At 29.8% G+C, this 19,817-nt stretch overlaps 3 protein-coding genes across 3 annotated transcripts; 2 read left to right on the top strand and 1 right to left on the bottom strand.

Moving 5' to 3' along the window:
* The first annotated feature begins 416 nt into the window (after positions 1-416).
* LOC114163723 (Thioredoxin superfamily protein) lies at positions 417-1,636 on the top strand. Its single transcript, XM_028048021.2, has 3 exons — positions 417-646; positions 734-759; positions 1,272-1,636. The coding sequence occupies exons 1-3, from the start codon at positions 479-481 to the stop codon at positions 1,489-1,491; spliced, it is 414 nt and encodes a 137-aa protein (XP_027903822.1). The 5' UTR covers positions 417-478; the 3' UTR covers positions 1,492-1,636.
* A 545-nt stretch (positions 1,637-2,181) lies between these two features.
* On the bottom strand, positions 2,182-3,655 carry LOC114163714 (S-adenosylmethionine synthase 3). The gene has a single exon (XM_028048011.2). It carries the CDS (start codon positions 3,647-3,649, stop codon positions 2,477-2,479), a length of 1,173 nt encoding a protein of 390 aa, XP_027903812.1. The 5' UTR covers positions 3,650-3,655; the 3' UTR covers positions 2,182-2,476.
* Positions 3,656-17,286: 13,631 nt separating this feature from the next.
* Positions 17,287-19,057, top strand: LOC114173857 (uncharacterized). The gene is made up of 3 exons (XM_028058512.2): positions 17,287-17,644; positions 17,740-17,869; positions 18,134-19,057. The coding sequence occupies exons 1-3, from the start codon at positions 17,509-17,511 to the stop codon at positions 18,798-18,800; spliced, it is 933 nt and encodes a 310-aa protein (XP_027914313.1). The 5' UTR covers positions 17,287-17,508; the 3' UTR covers positions 18,801-19,057.
* Positions 19,058-19,817: the final 760 nt, after the last annotated feature.

Genomic DNA, 19,817 nt, shown 5'->3' with positions numbered 1-19,817 from the left:
CATTGTTTGCAAATTACAAAAATCAAAACCGAGGAAGATTATAATTTACTATCTTTTGCAAACCATCCGTCACTAATGATTAAAATTTTTTTGGTTTGTCATAAATATTCATATAAATATTTATAATAAGGCAATGTTTTAGCAAGATCTTGATTATTCACCATATACCAAATAATTTAACTAAGAATGATATGGCATTTTTATGTAAATTTTTTGAACATAACCAAGTTAATTTATTCCAACTGACGTGTTTGAGAAAACATTATCCAATAATTGAGAATATTATTTTTTGAAACTAGAAAAAAAAATCCATATTTCAAATTTCTAGAAATTGGTTACTTCGACTTTTTCGTACGCCTCCTCCTAGTTACCAAAATTAACATATTGTTAAATTTCTTGACCATTAACTTCCATCTTTAAAATATGAGTTTGCGTGATTGTGAAACACATATTTCGTTGGATTGGAAAAGAACCAACAATGGAGGGAAGCTCAAGCATGGTGAGCAACCAGCATGATAAGGCAAAGAAAGGGTTGGAAGGCACTGCCTTAGATATACCCATCAACCGTTATGCCAATTTGAAAAGCGCTACCAGCGACGACGACTTCACCAATGTTCTCGCACACATCAAATCCTCCAAAACCCCCGTAAGCAACAGAATCCCTTTTGTTTCCAACTTTTCAACTTCACTGCATAAATCTGATTCTTCTGTTCTGTCACAAAATTCATTGCAGGCTGTTATCAATTATGGCGCTTCTTGGTATGTTACTGCTTCTCCCTAATAATATGTGGATTCTAATTGTTTTGAGCACCAGGTGTTTGATGTTGGAACTCTCGAAATCATTGGAAAGTCCAAACCTTGTGGTTAAAATTTTGTTTGCATGATATTTGGAAGTTTGTTTTGTTTGGGTTTGGAATAATGAAATTGAACATGATACATAGCACAGGGGATGCGGTTATGACCCAGGTGGCATGCGTTAGTTGTTGCAAATGCTAAAAACTCTGCTTAAAAAGTATAAAATGGAATTTTTTTTATTTGATCGTGTAAAAATGCGTTGTCCAATGTTTTTTTAATCCACTTCCGATGAAACTTTCTCCTTGGGGAGCGGTTACAATCCAGGTGGCTAAGAAATTAAAAAAGAACAGTTATTTATTTGAACGTGTAAGAATGCATGCTTCTATGTTTTTTTATGCACTCCAAATGAAAAACTCTTTCAAGGACAGTGGTTTGGAAGATCAGCCGTTAATGACTATTGTTTCCTGGCTTTTCAGGTGTCGCGTTTGTAGCCAAATTCTGCCTGCATTCTGCAGACTGAGCAATAATTTTCCGAAGCTTACCTTTGTGTACGCAGACATTGATGAATGCCCGGAAACAACTCAACACATTCGCTACACCCCAACCTTCCAATTTTACCGGAATGGGGAAAAGGTGGATGAGATGTATGGTACTGGAGAAGAGAGGCTCCATGATCGCCTGTGGTTGCACTCTTAACTACTCCGCGTAAGAGAAACATTATGTTTGCAATTTCTCTATCCATGTAAGTAGCACTATCATCCATGAATAATTTTTGTGAATTGTAGAACAAAATCTAGTTATTCTATGTCTCCATAAGAAATTTTCTTGGCTTTAATTTCTATTTTAGTTCTTGCAAAATTAACTAGTTTTAACTTTAGTCTCTAGAAAAAAAAAGACTATATGTATCCCTCTTTAAGTTGAAATTTTGCTTCTATCTCAATTATCAAGGGATGCTTATTGTTATGTAATGGGCAAAAGTTCAATTGACTATTCCAAATAACATTTACGAGTGTTATTTTTTTTATTGACAAATGTCAGTATTTTGTTAGTTGAGAAAGTTGAAGGCACAACTTTCTCCTACCTCCCCTCTCAATCTCTTCGAACTAACCTATAACTCTCAAAAGTTAGTGGGAGGAGTTCAACCCACAACTTTTTCCACCCTCCCTTCCCTTCCAACTTTTACTACTAAGTCAACCTTAACTACACGAGTGTTAATGGTATAACATCAATATGTGATACATTCAAAAGAGTTTCAGATTCTTAAAATAAATATTATTTATTACTTTAAAATGAAATTTAGAGATCAAAATCAGTAATTTTGAACTTTAGAAGGATTAAAACCAAAGGAAATTACAATGACTAAAACTAAAATTTGTTCATCATATATAAAAAATTGTTCTATAAGAACAGACTAAAAACATATTAAAGGAAATCTTGGTTTTCACGAAGTAAACAATTAACTAACACCCTCAAAATTCAAATGAACATTATAAGTTTACACCAACTACCCAAAAATGAAGAAAGATATCTCCCTCCTCCCTTTTCTAGTCCAAACTGTGAAACGTATCTTCATTAAGAGATGTACGCAGAGAAGCTTCTTTATTTTCCTTTTACCCAAAATCTGAAAGATGGCTACGATGATAGCCACAAGTAGCAACGAATTCGATCGTGGGTGGCTGACTTAAGCATTAGGCTTGAGGATCTTCACGGTCTCCCAAGTGAAATCAGGATCATCACGTCCAAAATGCCCATAAGCAGCAGTTTTCAGGTACCTGCACTTGCCTCCTCTCATGAGATCAAGATTGATGGCAATCATTCCTGGCCTGAAGTCAAACTTCTCCTTGATCAGAGCCAAGATGTCCTTGTCTGGAATCTTTCCCGTTTGGTATGTGTCTACAAACACTGAAAGGGGCTCTGGGACTCCAATGGCATAAGAAACCTGCACAAGACAACGTCGAGCAAGTCCTGAAGCTACCACACTCTTGGCTGCTTGCCTCACAATGTATGCGCCACTCCTATCAACCTTGGTTGGGTCCTTACCGGAGAAGGCACCGCCGCCATGAGCACCCCAACCGCCATAGGTGTCTATAATGATCTTCCTTCCGGTGAGTCCTGCATCTCCATGTGGTCCACCAATGACAAACCTACCAGAGGGGTTGAGGTGGAAGATAGTTTTGTCATCAATATATTTGGCTGGGATGACGGGTTTGATCACTTTCTCTTTCAAATCTTCAGCAATTTTCTCATTTGTGACAGTTTCATCATGCTGAGTTGAGATGAGAACTGTGTGGACCCTGATAGGGATCATGGCTCCATTATCGTTCTTGTACTCAACTGTCACTTGGGTTTTACCATCCGGCCTCAGCCAGGGACATGTTTTGTTCTTTCTCACTTCAGTGAGCTTGGCACCAAGTTTAGTAGAAAGCACATGAGTGAGTGGCATTAACTCCGGTGTTTCATCTGTGGCATAGCCAAACATGTGGCCTTGGTCACCAGCACCAATTTCCTCTGGCTTTTTGGTCATGTGACCATGAACTCCTTGAGCAATATCTGGACTCTGCTGCTCAATGTTGACCAGAACTTTGCAATTGTCAGCATCAAGACCAACATCTGCCGACACGAACCCAATGCCTCTGCAAGTATCTCGAACTATTTTCTCGTAGTTCACATTGGCCTTGGTTGTTATCTCACCAAACACCATAACCATGTTAGTTTTTGTACAGGTTTCACACGCCACCTTGCTGTCTGGGTCTTGCTCCAAGCATGCATCCAGGATGGCATCTGAAACCTGGTCACACAACTTGTCGGGATGCCCTTCGTTAACAGATTCTGAGGTGAAGAGGAAAGTTTCCATCTCTGGTGTTAAGAAAACAAAAGGGGTTAAATTGTGCTTTAGAGAGAAACTGTGGAAGCAATTAACTTGACAATTAGTGCATATTCTATTCCATGGACCTAAAATACTGATTTTATTACAAGAATCAAGAACTTAAATCAAATGATCAATATTTAATTTTTGCTGCACCTATTCTAATGGACATATTTACTCTTGGTATATATTTGATAGACATGGACTATTAATGTAAATTTTTTGTATTGTCAGCCAATTAAAAAAAAATCTTATATACAACTTTTCATTAATTATAAAAGTCATTAAATGTATGATGTATGATGATTTTTATTTTCGAGTGGAGGTCAAAATGTATATTATTTATTTATTTATTATGAGATGCTTTTTAAAAGATAAAAAAAAAATCTATCATTTTTCCTTTTTGTATAAAGTTCAGGTGCAAAGAAAATGAAATAAAAGAATATTCAATAACTTTTATTTGAAATCTGAGGATTTTATGCAGGTCCGTGAAAAGAAACAAATTGCAATAACTGTTCTGATGTCCGTGGTTAAATATCCAAGAAGTAAAACTAATGGCGAGAAAGAGAATTAAATATATTTTCGGTTCTTTATTTTTAAGTAAAAAATAGAATTAGTTAAGAAACTTTGGATTGATATAATTTTTTTTACAGAAATACATATATTTAATTATTTTAAATAAATTTTTAAGTTTATTTAAAATTTGAAACGTTTTTCTTTATATTAAATTTTGGATCTACAAGAAACTAAATTGAATTAAAGTTTAAAAAAAAATATTAATTATAATTTTTATTCAAAACTAAGATATCTAAAACAAATTTAACCCAAAAGAAATAAGCTAGTTGCAGTTCTTTTCTTTTTCTAAAAAAAAATAACACATTTCTAAAGCTACACCTGGTTGCATTATAGACATAAATCCCAAATCACACAACCATTGTTTAATTACTTCATCGTTCAAACCCAAACAGAGAATCATAAAGACAACATCAAGCATGGAATACATGAGCAAACATAGATCTGCGATGCTGCACAAACAACAGCAGTATATCATCGCAGGAATAAACAAATCCAATCAAGTCGACAACGTTAAAAAACTTGCACGCCTTAGCTCTCCATATAAACACATATTTTTAAGAAAACAAATTGATGAAAATTGAACAATCACGTATAAAACTTGAATTATCATAACAGCTAGATCTATAGCAGGATGCCAAATAAACAAATTGTAAGACGCAGACATTGTTTCAAGATCTGAATACTGGTAATGCTGAAAGAATCAATGGATGAAAAGTAAATTGTACGAGGTGAAAGTAGAAGAGATACATACCAATAATGCTCGGTGGTTTAAGAGAAGAAGAAGAAGAAGAAAGGGGAATGAGAAATCAGAAAGGTGAATAAATCAATGCTGAAGGGAAAGCAAAGATTTCAGAAGTTATATGTATTTATACATGGAGACACACGTACTACACTTTCAGAAAATTAAACGACGAATGACTCGCTCACATTTCTCTCCTACTTTTAACTCTCATTCTTTGTATGTCTTTATAATATCACCTTTTTTTTAGGTTGTTACTACTTCTTTCCTAATGTTTATTAACTTCTCATTTTGTATAATATACATGTTAATATCATATTTTTAAACACTTAATAAACATCTATTTTTCCCTATCTCTTTGTATAACAGCATAATTAAAGTTATAATATTTAGTATATTTTTTTAATCAATGGAATCTCAAAGACATTAACTGTCTAACTCTACAAATATTGATTTTATTCCCCTGTTTGTGCTGAGAAGTGGAAATGAAATTACTTGTAAACCAGCCTATGGCTTTTGCTCATTAATTTTGAAATAAAATGTAAGAGAACGTAACACTTGATTAAGTTCCAGTTGTATGTGGTAATTGATTCCTAATTGAAGTCCAAATGAAGCATGAATAATGTCTCTGCATTTCTTTTTGTAATAAAATAGTTAATTATAATGTACTGTATGAGAATTGAACAATTATATTCTCTTTAGAGTTAGCTTACTTGAGTCGAGTAAGATTTGATTAGTTCCTGTTGGAAAAAAAACATACATTTTTAAAATTTGTTATACTTTAAATTAATGTATTAGATTTTTTTTTTTATCGTTTGTCCTCCATAACATTTTGGTCCGAGGACTTGAGTAAAGGCTGCATAAGAAATTATTTTTTGTAATCTTTCCCTTCAATTATAGCAAAATACTAAGGTTCGAATTTTTAATAACTTTGTTTTTATTTAATTAAATTAGTAAAAATAATAAATTTTTGAAATTTATTTTTTAAAATAAGTAGGTTAAAATTTTATAATTTATAATTTTTATGTATAAGTTTCGTAGAAATTATAACTAAAACAATATCAAAAATTAAATTTTAATTAGCTGAAGTTAGAAAATGATGAAATTCCCATGAAAACAAACTTAATTAATAACAAATTCGGTAATACTTATTAGTAAATACATCATAAGCAAGAAACACATTTTGAAGTAAATACGTATAGAATATTTCTTTCTGTACCTCCATAGTTTCTTTTTGCACCTACATGACTAAATTACCCTTAATTAAAAGAATAATAAAAAACCTAACATTGGGAGAGATATTTGGTGCAAATTCTTCGTCTCATATTAGGGTTTGTTATGACTTATTAACTTCCTCTTGTTTTATGATTTTTTGGAGTTTAGATTCATCATCTCCTAATTCTTCGTCTCAAGCGATCTAATTTATGGATTTATCAAATTCTACTTCAAATGAATAATTATCATTGTCAATTTTATTATTTGAATTCCTGAATGTTTAACATGTAGATCTTTGAATTCCACTTTTTTTGTTTAATATTTTTAAAATAGAGAGAAGAGACATCACTGTTTGAAACAAGATAAAGGAGGAAAGAGTTAAAGGCAAGGTGACACATGACATGAGTCGCATCATATTGAAATGTCACCACATCTAGAAAGTACGTAAAAATATAAATTTAGAAGAAAAAAAAAACATTTCATTGTTCCTTGTTAATTTTCAAAAATCAGAGGTTTTTTCCTATACTTGAAAATGAAAACGATGTTTCAAACACTTTTTTTTTTCATTTTTAATCATGCATAAATGAAAAATATGAAATATTCGAATCAAACAATCATAACATTTTGTACATCGATCTGTTATTCTCTAATTTTTTATACAAATTCAGAAAATATAAAAATGATGTTATTTTGAGCTTTAAAAATGAAAAATAAACAAAAAACAAATATTTGCTTCCAAATGTTAATAAAAAAAAATTATAAAACGAATAAGATCTTAGAGGGGGAAAAACAACTTCCTATTGACTTAACAACGACGGCGTCAAAATCTAGCTTATGAATTCAAACGTTTAATTAGCTTAATCATATATAGTATAATTAATTTGCTTATATGTTGGAAAGTTAATAAAGGTTTTAATTCTTTGTAAGTGAGTGATGTAAAATTTGGTATCTTCATAAATAGAATATACGAGGTGTTGTGTAAGTTACACATTTAACAACCATTTACAATTACATAGGTTTCGGTTACACCAAAAGATAAAATTTCCAGACTTCATCCATGATTATTTCAAAAGTTAAATACGATTTTAGTTCATAAATTTTATTGTGAAATTAAAATTGTCATTATCTTAAATTTTTAAACATTTTAGTTTTAAACTTCAAATAAATGGATAAGTTATTTTAATTCAATGAAGTCAAGTTTTTTTTGTGTGTTAAATGATGTTCTAGGCTAATATTTGAGCTAAAATGTGTAATGCTGTAAATAACTCAAATGTTAACTTAAAATGTCATTTAATACGTCAAAATAAATTTACATAATTGGGTTATAAGGAATATATTTATTCATTTTTTAAATTTTATAACCAAATTATATTGAAGTTTAGAATAAGAACGAATTTTAATTTTGTGTTCAAGTTTAGGGACTAAAAACATATTTAATTTATATTTTAAAAGTGTTAACCTAAATAGTTAAACTAAGGTTAACAATTTACTTTCCACCAAAAGATCAAGAGAATGGTTAGAAATTCGACTAAAAAAACGGTTCAGAAATGTATAAGAAAAAAATGATAAGTTAAATTATTGATGAAATTTCATTGACAAAAAAAAAATATTATCAACAAATATTTCTATTAGTAATGAATATGTCGGTACAATTTGTTAGTAATATCCATTGATAAATTAAATTTTTTATCATCGACAAAAATATTTGTTGGTAGTGAATTTGTCGATAACATCAATTGGTGAAATCCATTTGTAACTATAATGTTTATTATCAATGAATTTTGCTAGTAAAATGGTACCAAAGTTTCCATTATAGGGTCTGACCATGTCATGGTAAAATTCACCGGTAAAATAGGCGTTAAACGTTGCGATTGCGATGACGAACACGATAATAGTGGTAAAGGAGGAAGAAAATGAAGAAGTGTACAACAAGAAAATACCATATTGTTAACAAAGTTTTACTTATAGAAAAAAATCGTCAGTAAATACCGTTTTACCGACGAATTTTACTAATAAAACAAAATTATGGGTAAAACGGAAATATCCATGGATAATTATCGATGAATTTTAGAATTTTAATTATTGACAAATATTTATCAATTATGACAAATTTCGTTAGTAATTCAAAATTTGTATTCATGACAAATGTTTGTTACTAAATTCCATTTGTAAAGTGGGCGTCAAAGATATTTTTTAACGAATAATTATAGATGGTTTAGGTTGTCGGTAATTATTGATGAATTTTTTGTTATCAGTAATTACTGACAATTTTTCTTATATGGTTGTAAAATTTATCAATGAGTATTTTACCAACAGTTTTTTGACCGTTGGTAATATTAGCAATTATGTTTTATCAACAATTTTTTGTAATTTTTGACAAATTTTTGTTGTTATCGATGAATTTTATTCATCAATAAATCTGTGTTTTATTGTAGTGAAGGAAGAATAAATATAAAAAAAGAGAAAAAAAGAAAAAGAACACCAAATCTTAATATTTATCAATAACCAAAATTCATCGGTAATTACTAATAAAAAATTATCAAAAATTTTTTGTTATTGATAAGCAAATTTTACTAATGAACATTATATTGATGATTATCGATATTATTTTCTTGTAGCATATATAAATTGAATGAGAAGACATTAATTTAAGAAAAAAACTACTAATCACACTTCACATGGAGACATAAGAATTTTGGAAGGAAGTAGGCAGAAGACTTTTGAATCCTCCTTACATTGAATATTGAAATGAAGAAGATGAATGGATGAAGAAACATAACGGTGATGAATTTGAAGGTCCCGTAGTTCCGTCACATCATTCTCTACCAGAAAGTAGAACGTGAATTTTATTATATTTTGGTGACTCAAGATTTAATTTGGTTGCCTAACACACCTAAGACTCATTCTAAGGACACCAACCCCAAAACCAATCTCACAACCACAACAAGACACAACCTATTTAGTTTTTCTTTTCCAATTATTTGTTTTCATTGCTTTATTAACTATTTAAAAAGAGTATACATTTTTTATCATTATCATGTTTAAATTTATATTAAGGAATTTTGGTTTCGTTACGAGCGTCCTACATGTCGGATAATTTGCTTAAACTAAATTAAATCAGTCATTGAATTAAATTATAAAAATTAAAATAGATTAGTTTATGCGTTGTAAAATGTATATCATATGTACATGAAGGAAACATTTAAATATACACTATCTTATCATTTAAGTTTATATTTGAGTAGTTATGGATCTTAAAATAGCTTCTAAGCTATGAGTCAACCCAGCTTACTACAGGTATAAGACGAGTTGGGTTAAAGAAAATTTAATTTTTTTAAAAGTGGGTTGAACTGAGTTCATCTCATTTAGCTCACAGGTTAAACAGGTTCGAATCAAGTTGAAGGTGAATTGATCCACTTAATCCACTAACATTTTTTTACATTTTTTAATTTTTTTTTTGTTATAATTATTTAGCTAACTATATGGATTCACATTTTCATATTTTTAATTACAAGGATGTTGCTCAATAATATTTTAATAGTTTGATGTATAATTAATTTGTTTGACACGTTATATATGTTGATACTTTAATTTTTAACTATTATCTTTATAACAATATTTCAAGAATTAGATGAACACTTTGATTCCACTATTATAAAAAAATAAATTAAGTCAATTCACTTTCATTGTAATGTAATAAATAAATATAATAAATTGTAAAAAAAAGACATTTTTAAGTGAGTCAAGATTGGATTGCAAAATTTTTGGTTCACCAAGAGAGTGTGTCGGGTTGAACATACTCCTTTTTAGCTCAATATGGATGAGTCGGGTTGACTCACTTTGATATTTTTAGTTGTAGCTGGATATTAAATTTTTATTTGTATTATAAATAATTTTGTTAAAAGTTGAAAAAATAAATCAAACCAATAAATACGGGTTTCATACCTGTTTAATTGATTCTTTTTATTTTTATGGTTAAATTTCTATATCCATTCTAAATTTCATTACAAGAGATCCACTATGATGGATCAAGGTAGACTATATATTTAAACTTGACATCGGTCAAAGTAATGCTATTTCATTCATTAGGCTTTAACATTGGCTTGACCAAAGCTAAAACGTAATTAATGAACTGAATTACTTTAAATCTTCTTTCAATTAATTTAAGCGTTAATTTTAGTTGTTATTAAGACTATAATGTCATCACTAATATTAGGTTGGACCAACACAATAATGTCAATTTAAAATTAATAATGCTTTAATGTTGCGCTAAAGAGTTGTAGGATAAAAAATTGAACCTTTGCGGAGGAGTAACATAGATGACAAGCCTAGCAATATTATTTGCATGTTAATTTTGTAGAGAAGTTAAAAGTGATTTTGTAGTATGAAAAAAATCTAATAAATAAACACAGATTTGCAATAGTATTTGCAGATGTGATTAATTATATTTATATTTAGAGATTAAGAAGATACAAATATTTATAATAAATTTATCGTCATTCTCCTATGGGATTCAAAATTACTATTTATTTAAATTCAATTTAAAATTTAAATTGAAAGTCCCACGTCAATTAAAAAGAAAATAATTTTATAATAAATAAGTGATGTATTACAAGCTTGAAAATTTCATATCAATTAAAGATAAGATAATTTAATAATAGATAAGTGAAGGATAAACTCACCTTCCGTATATATTATTGATTTTACATAACCTAGCATATAAAAAATTAGAGGTTAAGCATAGTTTTATTGTTGGTGTTCTAGAACTATTGCAGAAAGGATCGTGGCTTTTTTCCGACCTCTAACGAGTGGTCCCCATGCAGAAGAATATTTGTAGAACACAGAAGATGACAAGCAACTTTTGATTTTGTCGTTCCTTGATGGATTATTAGAAGCGAAGAATCCAAGAAGAAGAAGAAAAACACCCAGAGTTTGTTCCGTGGTGGAACCTACCCATCATAGACTTCTGAACCAACCTTTTCATCTTTTGCCATCTACTCATTTGTTCTTCTCCATTACAATACTTTACTATAATATCTTCCAAACACCAAATATGCTTTTTTGGATCCTTAGCTACCTATTCATGCATCATTAGTCTTCATGTGTACTCAGATAAACTTCACGTCTATAACAGTACCGTTCCATCATTTTAATATAACAAATTTTGTAGTTTATATACACTCACACTCGTCTCGCGTCTCTGTAATTATCAATACATCCCAAAATTAAAAGGCTTTGTACTTGTTTTTCTTTTCATTTTATTCACCAAACACTATCCGTTACCACCACCACTACCTATACAGCAATTAAGATTAATCATCTGGTCTTTTCTATGTCCCTTTTAATATTCATCACTTTGTCAATTCAATACTATTTTTAAACAGCATCTTATGGCGTAAAATATTTATAGTTCTTTGCTATATAGTTTATGTACAATTACATAAGTATGTATGTAAGATACTATATGTTGTACAACATGCCAAATTACTTGGATATTGTTAGCAAAAAACATTAATGGCACCGGTCGCACGTAGTAAATAATAAATATCATTTTCTTCGCAATGATTTGTGCAACACATGACAATTCTCGTAATTCACAATTCAATTAGACAACAAAGTTCACAAAAACACTAAGAAACTATTTTTGGTATTTTATCAAATAATTGATGTGCAATATAAATTTAACATATAGTGCATACAATTGTCAAAACTATATTTCATTCACTTCATTCTCATGTGTTTACAAACATCTCAATTTCATATTCAAGTTAAAATCAACTCACTAATTTAGTCAAATCCTATTCCTAGTGACTTTGAGCCTATGATAACTCATCAAAGTCCAATCCCTTAGATCATTAACAAGCAATCATGCATTAAGTTCAAGAGTTTTAAGATTACTAATGAAATCATGTTCTATCCCTAAATACAAGCTTCATTAGGTAGTCAATTTCATTTTTAGGTTCAAACCATGGGAGATCAAGGGCACACAACATTCTAACTTGAATTGGAATATATATATATATATATATATATATATATATATATATATATATATATATATTAATAATACAAATTACACAAAAATTTATTCCATTACATTTAATCTCAACAAATAAGATCAACTCTCTATGGTGGAGGACCTAGGGTTTACAAATAGAAGAGAAAGGGAAGAAATGGAAACCAAAGAGAAGATGTAAGACCTCTCCCAAGGGTTTTTGCTTTCACTTCATGTTTTAATTGTGCCTCTCATTCACGTTTTCATACTCCAAATCGCAACTCATCTTCCTCTCCAACTCGAAAAGAGAGAAAGCCATCATGAAGAGAGAAGTGGGAGAACTTCTCAACACTCTTAACAACCTCCACAATGTACTATATATTGAACAAAGTTTTAATAAATCAGTAAGCAAACTCTCTTTGAATTGTTTCCACCAAACACCTTTTGTGTACACATTCTTCCTTCTCATGATTTATACATATCCAACAAATTTTGGCACATCAACATCATCACTGTTCAGTCCTGTGGCGCTCAACTCCAGACAATTTAACAACATGCTATATTTGAAGTACTGGAAGTGATCCCGGTGACGTCTGACATGAATATTTACTTCAAATTTATCCTTTAAGAACGTTATCAAAAATGATAAATAAAAACTAACAAGGTCAAACCACTTAGAATATTTTCTGATGAAGAGAAAATATGAATTTTAAACCAATTAATATTTAAAACTATATATTTCTCATTATCATAAAGGTATTCTATCATAAAAAAAAAATAGCATTTACTTGTTTTATAAGATTGGTGTTTTTTTTAATATGATATTATTCCATCATAAAAAATAGCATTTACTTGTTTAAGCTCATACATATAATCTTATTTAAAAGCCAATAAACTGGCTTAGTATGACACATAAATAAAGTTCACTAATAATAAATATTTTTTTATAATATTAGTTCATAAACAATACATTATCTTTATCCGTTTTTATACAAATTTATGGTATAGTTTACCCCGAAAGATTAGTCATGCACTCAACCATTTATTAGAAACTTGTAAGTTTTGATAGTAAGGGAAAGAGAAAAATTCTTTGATGAAAAAAAATAAATCATTTGACAATCTATTGTAAAGGTAAAAATGTCAACTTTTGTACTTGTAAAAAAAAAAAAAAAGAGAGCGTCAAATAAGTATAAAATAAAAATTTGTGACAAAAATTGTCCAGAAAAAACAGCCCTATTATAGCGGCTACAGATGGAAATGGGTTGCATGAAAAACCACTGACATATCATATCATGCAAAGTCACACATACAACTGTTAGAGTAGATGAAGTTTTATAAAGTTTGTGGATTCAAATTTTGCATTAAGTTTAATTTGTTTATCCACAATAAAAGTATATAATAACTTTTACGTTTAATTACTTTATTGGATTCATGGTTTATTTATTTTTATCAAATTTTATACCACTATTAATGTAATGTTAAATTTTTATTTGTTATTTTTCAAAAAAAAAAAAATCTTTTTTTGTTAATAACAAAGAAAATAAAATAAGCAATGAGAAAATAAAGATAGTTAAACCTAATTTATGACGAAGAAGCCCAATTGTGGACAATATTGTTTTGTTTTCTCTTCCTTGTACCAGACTATAACTTTATCTAATATCAACAGTTAGTAGTAGACACTGTTTATGTTATCTTTTGTTTTTTTAATCTAGTATTAACTCTTTTTCTTTGATTTAACAAAAAACCAACACTAGCAATTAATTTTAATTGTTTTAAAGTGTGTGACAAATTAATCAACTTGAATACTAAATGACAATTTCCTTATGGTGAAAGTTGTGTCTATTAGGCAAGCCAGTATTGACTAGGCCATTATAAAGTTTCAATTTTCAACAATTTTGTTCTAGCTTTTTTCCCTTCAATATATTCTGAATAATGTTTAGGTCACAAATAATTATTACCTATAAAATGTATGAACCTTAATCCAGTCAAACTGAAATTAATGTGGGTTGAAAGTCCAGAAAATTTTGGTTTGTCGAAATGAAAAAATTGAAATTGTGAAGAGACTTGTGCAACACCCCAAGCTAGGGCATTAATAACATGATGTGGATGCTAAACATTGACAAGTTTATCGTTTTGGAACGGTCCATTGTGAAATTTTCCCTTTCCGATCATGCCACTGTCAAGAGATTAAAATTGAAAGGATAAACTTTTGCAACATTCCGATCACTGATATTTAATCCATTTTCATATGAGAAAAAAAAATAGTACTCACTGTTTTTCTAAATGTTGTTAAAGTTTTTTTTTTTTGGAGGAAAAATATAATGATTTTTTTTACTTTAATAAATGAATATATATATATATATATATATATATATATATATATATATATATATATATTTATTATGGTTGTTGAAACTTAGGTAAATAAAGACTATCTTTGAACAATGAAAAAAGTATGAAAAAACCAATATTTTTAAGTTAACATTAGTGTATATAAAAGTTAAAAAATTGATTAAATAATATGGGAAAAAATCAACAAACTAATTTATATTTAAAGTGAATTTTAGTTTCTGGTGAAACTAATTTCATCCGTTCTTTTCTTTTTCCTCTTAAAGTCGACTGGAAAATGTGCAGAAGAAGCAAATCCAAAATCTTTACCATTAGCGGTCAAGAAATATTTGGACTCATTATTAATATTTTTTATGAAAAAGTTAATGATTATCAAATAAAAAATATTAACTTTGTTAAGTTTCATTAAATATTTTTCTCGTAAAAGTTTCTTATATTATTATGTTAGTATTTAATTACTTTATATTTTTTTGAAGAGAAAAACATTTTAAAAACTATTTTGGTTCTTTCACTAATCTCCTTTTGAATCTTTGTTCCAATTTAATTCTCAATAAATTCATTTCTTTTAATCAATTGTGATTTGATATTTAAAATAAAAAAGTAGTTTATTTAAAATGTATTGTTTTATTCAAGTAAATAAAATCTATTCTATATAACTTGTAGAGTTTAGATTTAACAGGGTTAAATATGTTTTTAATCTATTAACTCTCAATCAAAATTGAAATTAATTCCTCTTTGAAACTCTAGTCCAATTTAGTCACCAAACCTAAAAAATGCGTAAATTTAGTTATTTCAACCAAATTTTGTTAAGTTTATGTAACATTTGATATGTATTTCACGATAGTATTTAAGTTGTTTATACCTTTTGACATATTTTCACTTTGATGCTAACTAAAAAGATAGTATTTGAGTTGTTTACACCGTTATATAATTTCTTAAATATCCCAATCTAAAAAAATTATCATGCATAGGTATCGAATTTTTGTATGAAAAATGTCATTCTATCATATTTAAAAATATATTATTTTATATTTATAAGTATGTTTTCAAGAAGTTTTATTTTTTATTTTCACAAAAAATTACGATAATGTTTTACATTGATTTTCAATAACACGACATAGAAGTGATGAGATTAAATTCATCATAATCAAGTGTGTATCAAAAGAACAAAATACATTTATATAAATTGAAAAAAGAAGTTTTTTTTTTAACATGAACAATTTATGTAATTTTTGATATTAAGTGGATGGTATGGAATATTAGAGATAATTTGAATCCACTCTTCATGAAAACAAAATTTTTACAGCATCTAGTGAAGAAACGGTGGAGTACTTTTTAGTTATACCTCTCCTCAACTCTATCATTCTTTACATCTTATTTTATCTCTAAACATGGGACAAACTATGTGCGTTTGCGGGAATCATCACAACTTTGTCTTCTATATAGGACTATATTTTTATTAAAATTCAATTCTCACCCGTAATTTTTGGATACGGTCGTAATATATTATATCTTTAATGCCAACTTTTTGGAAATAATATTTAATTATCAAATCTTGAACATAAATAAAAAAGTGAATAGTACAAATACATAATATATATATATATATATATATATATATATATATATATATATATTAAAAGTATTATTTTTGTCCATCTATTTTTTAATATTATCTATTGAAAAATGTAGAAAAACACTTTTTTTTTATTATAGACTTATATTTAATAAGAAAGCTTATTATGTTTTTAACTATTTTGTAAATTTAAGTATTTTCTATTTTTTATTTTAAGGAGTTCTTACCATTATCATATATATATATATATATATATATATATATATATATATATATAGATATATATATATTTGTTAAAAAATCCTGTTGTTTGATTTTGTAATAATGAGATTAAATAATTGTTTGTCTCGTCTTTTCATTTATTTCTAACTTGTTGATCAACAAGCGTAGTGTCTTTTTTGTTTATTTTTATCTCATTGGTTAACTCGCTATTAAAAAGGAAAAGGATGAACTGATCGACAGATTCAAAATAATCAAAGAAAAAATGCATGAGTTTGAGAAGTGATTTGAAAATGAAAACAAGAAAGAAGTATTTATATAAAATAAAAAATATTTTAAACATAGAAAAAAACTTTTTAATAAAAACTTAATTCAATACAAATATTTTTTTTTTCAGAAACAGTCCTTTGCGAGATGTATAATTTTCAATAGATTTTAACTGACAATATAAAAGTATATATTACAGAGTAATGAATTAATGTCTCTCACTCGCTCTCGTGGTCCCTTATTATTTCCAAACTTTTCTCTTTTAATGTGTTAAACACATTTGGGTGTCTAACAAACTTTTCCCAAAATTCTGATAGGAAAGAACGATATTGTTTTTAATTGGTTGGTGAGACCATGTGATCCTATAATAATAAATGAAAATAATAAAAGAGAAATATTAAAAATTATGCCAGTTTTTCGATTTGAAGAAATTACAGCATGAATTGATAATGATCCGAAGTTACATGATTGAAGAATTATTAAAAAAAAAGATGGAGTCTAAAGAGGTAGGAGCAGTGGAAGGAAGCAGCATATAATTGAAGCTTCAACTTGACAATAGTTTACTCATGACTTGGCCCATTGCTTGAAATTGTGTATCACTAGACCATCGTTTTCAAGGGAAAAAATCATACACGTTATAACTTAGAGCAGACTTTGGATACTTTAAATTGTGACCAAGTTAAACTCCTTCTTACAAAAGGGTCCTTGTAAAAGGCTGATAGAACCTTCTATAGGCTAATCAATGATATATAATTTTGGAAACTGACAAGACAATTGAAGTTACAGAGGCTGTTCCCTTTGACTTGTGCCATTTCTTATCTGAATAAACTTCTATTCATGCCCCTCTCCCACGTTCCATTCTTCACTATCCTTCTACTTCATACCTTTCTCACAATCCCAGAGAAACATCCATGGGTAGAGCTCCTTGCTGTGACAAGGCAAATGTAAAGAAAGGGCCATGGTCACCAGAAGAAGATGCAAAGCTAAAGGACTACATAGACCAACATGGCACCGGAGGGAATTGGATTGCGCTCCCCCAAAAAGTTGGTAAGTGCATACATACTACAAACATCATCACTCATCTCATCATGATACCCCTTTGTGTTTCTGTTCCTGTTCCTGATTTTGTTTCTTTATCGCAGGTTTGAAAAGATGTGGCAAGAGCTGTCGATTAAGGTGGCTTAATTATCTTAGACCCAACATTAAGCACGGTCAATTTTCTGATGCAGAAGATAAAATAATCTGTAGCCTCTTCGCTAGCATTGGAAGCAGGTACACTCAATTTCTCACTTGTCAGAGGCTTTATCTTTACCAAACCGTACAAATAATTTCCTTACCAAGAAACAGTGGGAAGCATTTTTTAAGGTTGTTTATGTTTTTGGTTTTCAGTTTTGGGAAATAGAACATGTTAAGTACGATAGAGAGAGATACGATGTGTACTTTGATTTTAGATGTTGTGCATCGGTTGATGCATTCGAATTTAGATCTGGTGTGAGTAAGATTCTTATGGTGGGAAGACATTTTGACTGAGTGCAGGTGGTCCATAATAGCATCTCAGCTGCCAGGGAGGACTGACAATGATATCAAGAACTACTGGAACACGAAGCTTAAGAAGAAAATGATGGCCATGAATGCTTCTCCCCAGAAGAAGCCTCTTCAAATCACCCTTTTATCCATCCTTGAAAGCTCAACACCATCTTCATCACCATTGTCATTCAGAGACACCACCAACTCATACTACCATCCCCACGCTTCTTTCACAGGCGTTGCCTCCTTTTCCTACTCTTCTGCTTCTGCTGATTCCTTCTTTCAAGCACAAGAGAGTTTCATGGACCCAACCCAGAAGTGCCAATTCAAAGATAGCACCAACAACACCATGTTTGTGTTCGGTGGTGAAGCCACGGCCACTAGTTGCAGCTCTTCTGATGCGAGCTGCAACAACCAGATCAGCCAAATCATGGAGCCAGAATTTGGCGAGGCTAGCTTTGTGGAGCAGATAGGTGTTGCTGCTGATAATCCCCTCTACAGTGGTGGCAGTGCTAGTGTTAGTGGGTGGACAGACAAACAAAATGGATTGTGGGAACAAAATCCGTTGGATTATTATGGTCTAGAGGAAATTAAACAGCTAATTAGCACTAATAACAGTTTTAACAACTTTTTGTTTGATGATAAGAAGACACAAGAAAGGGTCACGTATTACTGATGCTGACTCTGGTTACAACAACATCTCAGACTTGTGCCTTTGTGGGGTGGGTTTTTAGTTTTTACTATCTAGTATTCATCAATATAACCACTTTCTTTGTTTCATACTACATTGTAAAAGCTTCCTTTTTTTTCTTTCTGCAGTTCCCTTTGCCAAGGCAACCTTATAATTAACGATGTCCTAAAACACCAACCATGTTATCCCTTTATCTTCGAAACATCATAGTTCAGTAATATATTTATCGTGTATCGATCGCATGCATTATCTATTATTATAAAGTCAATCAAGCACCTAAAAGCACAAACACCGATGTGCTTAATGCTCAATTATTGAAGTGTTGATTATTATGAGATTACGATCGCAACATAAAGTTGGCTAGAGTTTGTAAAATTGAGCATGTTACAGTGACCTACGTTCCTTTTATTTGTCACTAGTACTGTTTGTATAATTGAGTGAGGGTCCTAGGTAGCTGATTAGGACAAGAGAGGGAAGGAGTACAGGTGGGACAAGAAGTATACAAATGAAATACGAAAAGTGCTTAATGAAGAGTGTCGTATGAATTCAATTTGACATGTAGTGTACGTTGATGGAGGATTGTGATGTGTTGGACACGACAATGATCATGCCAAAACCATATATATGATGAGAAGAAAATCACTTCACTGGTGTTATTATAAACATGTGAAACTTGCTTCAGTATAATCACCATGATTGTGATACAGAAGAGATCCCATAATTGAGGTAATTAAACATGGCCAATCTAGGGATAACATTAATTAGTTAATTACGTTTCTTAGCACTTTTGCATATGGATTAACCATCATCAATATAAGAAAACACAGGATTAGGATTAGTTTTGGAATGAAAGTGAGTTATGTATAAAGAAATCCAACTGGGAGAACAGAGATATTAAAGATTAATTAAAGTATATATATATATGCATTATTCAAGTGATAAAAGAATGGGTGTGGGATAGTGATACTTTGGGTGTGGCATTTGGTAAATATTTATAAGATG

This window comes from Vigna unguiculata, chromosome 1 (genome assembly GCF_037176805.1).
Source record: "Vigna unguiculata cultivar grain cowpea cultivar isolate G323 ecotype 2 chromosome 1, ASM3717680v1, whole genome shotgun sequence".
NCBI lineage: Eukaryota > Viridiplantae > Streptophyta > Magnoliopsida > Fabales > Fabaceae > Vigna > Vigna unguiculata.
The sequence above is the reverse complement of the archived record's forward strand: the minus strand, read 5'-3'. Positions and strand labels throughout refer to the sequence as shown.

Coding starts and splice junctions, on each gene's coding strand:
- LOC114163723 (XM_028048021.2), top strand. CDS start 479: ATGGAGGGAAGCTCAAGCATGGTGAGCAACCAGCATGATAAGGCAAAG. Junction 647..733: donor TCAAATCCTCCAAAACCCCC/GTAAGCAACAGA, acceptor AATTCATTGCAG/GCTGTTATCAATTATGGCGC. Junction 760..1,271: donor ATCAATTATGGCGCTTCTTG/GTATGTTACTGC, acceptor CTGGCTTTTCAG/GTGTCGCGTTTGTAGCCAAA.
- LOC114163714 (XM_028048011.2), bottom strand. CDS start 3,649: ATGGAAACTTTCCTCTTCACCTCAGAATCTGTTAACGAAGGGCATCCC.
- LOC114173857 (XM_028058512.2), top strand. CDS start 17,509: ATGGGTAGAGCTCCTTGCTGTGACAAGGCAAATGTAAAGAAAGGGCCA. Junction 17,645..17,739: donor TGCGCTCCCCCAAAAAGTTG/GTAAGTGCATAC, acceptor TCTTTATCGCAG/GTTTGAAAAGATGTGGCAAG. Junction 17,870..18,133: donor TTCGCTAGCATTGGAAGCAG/GTACACTCAATT, acceptor GACTGAGTGCAG/GTGGTCCATAATAGCATCTC.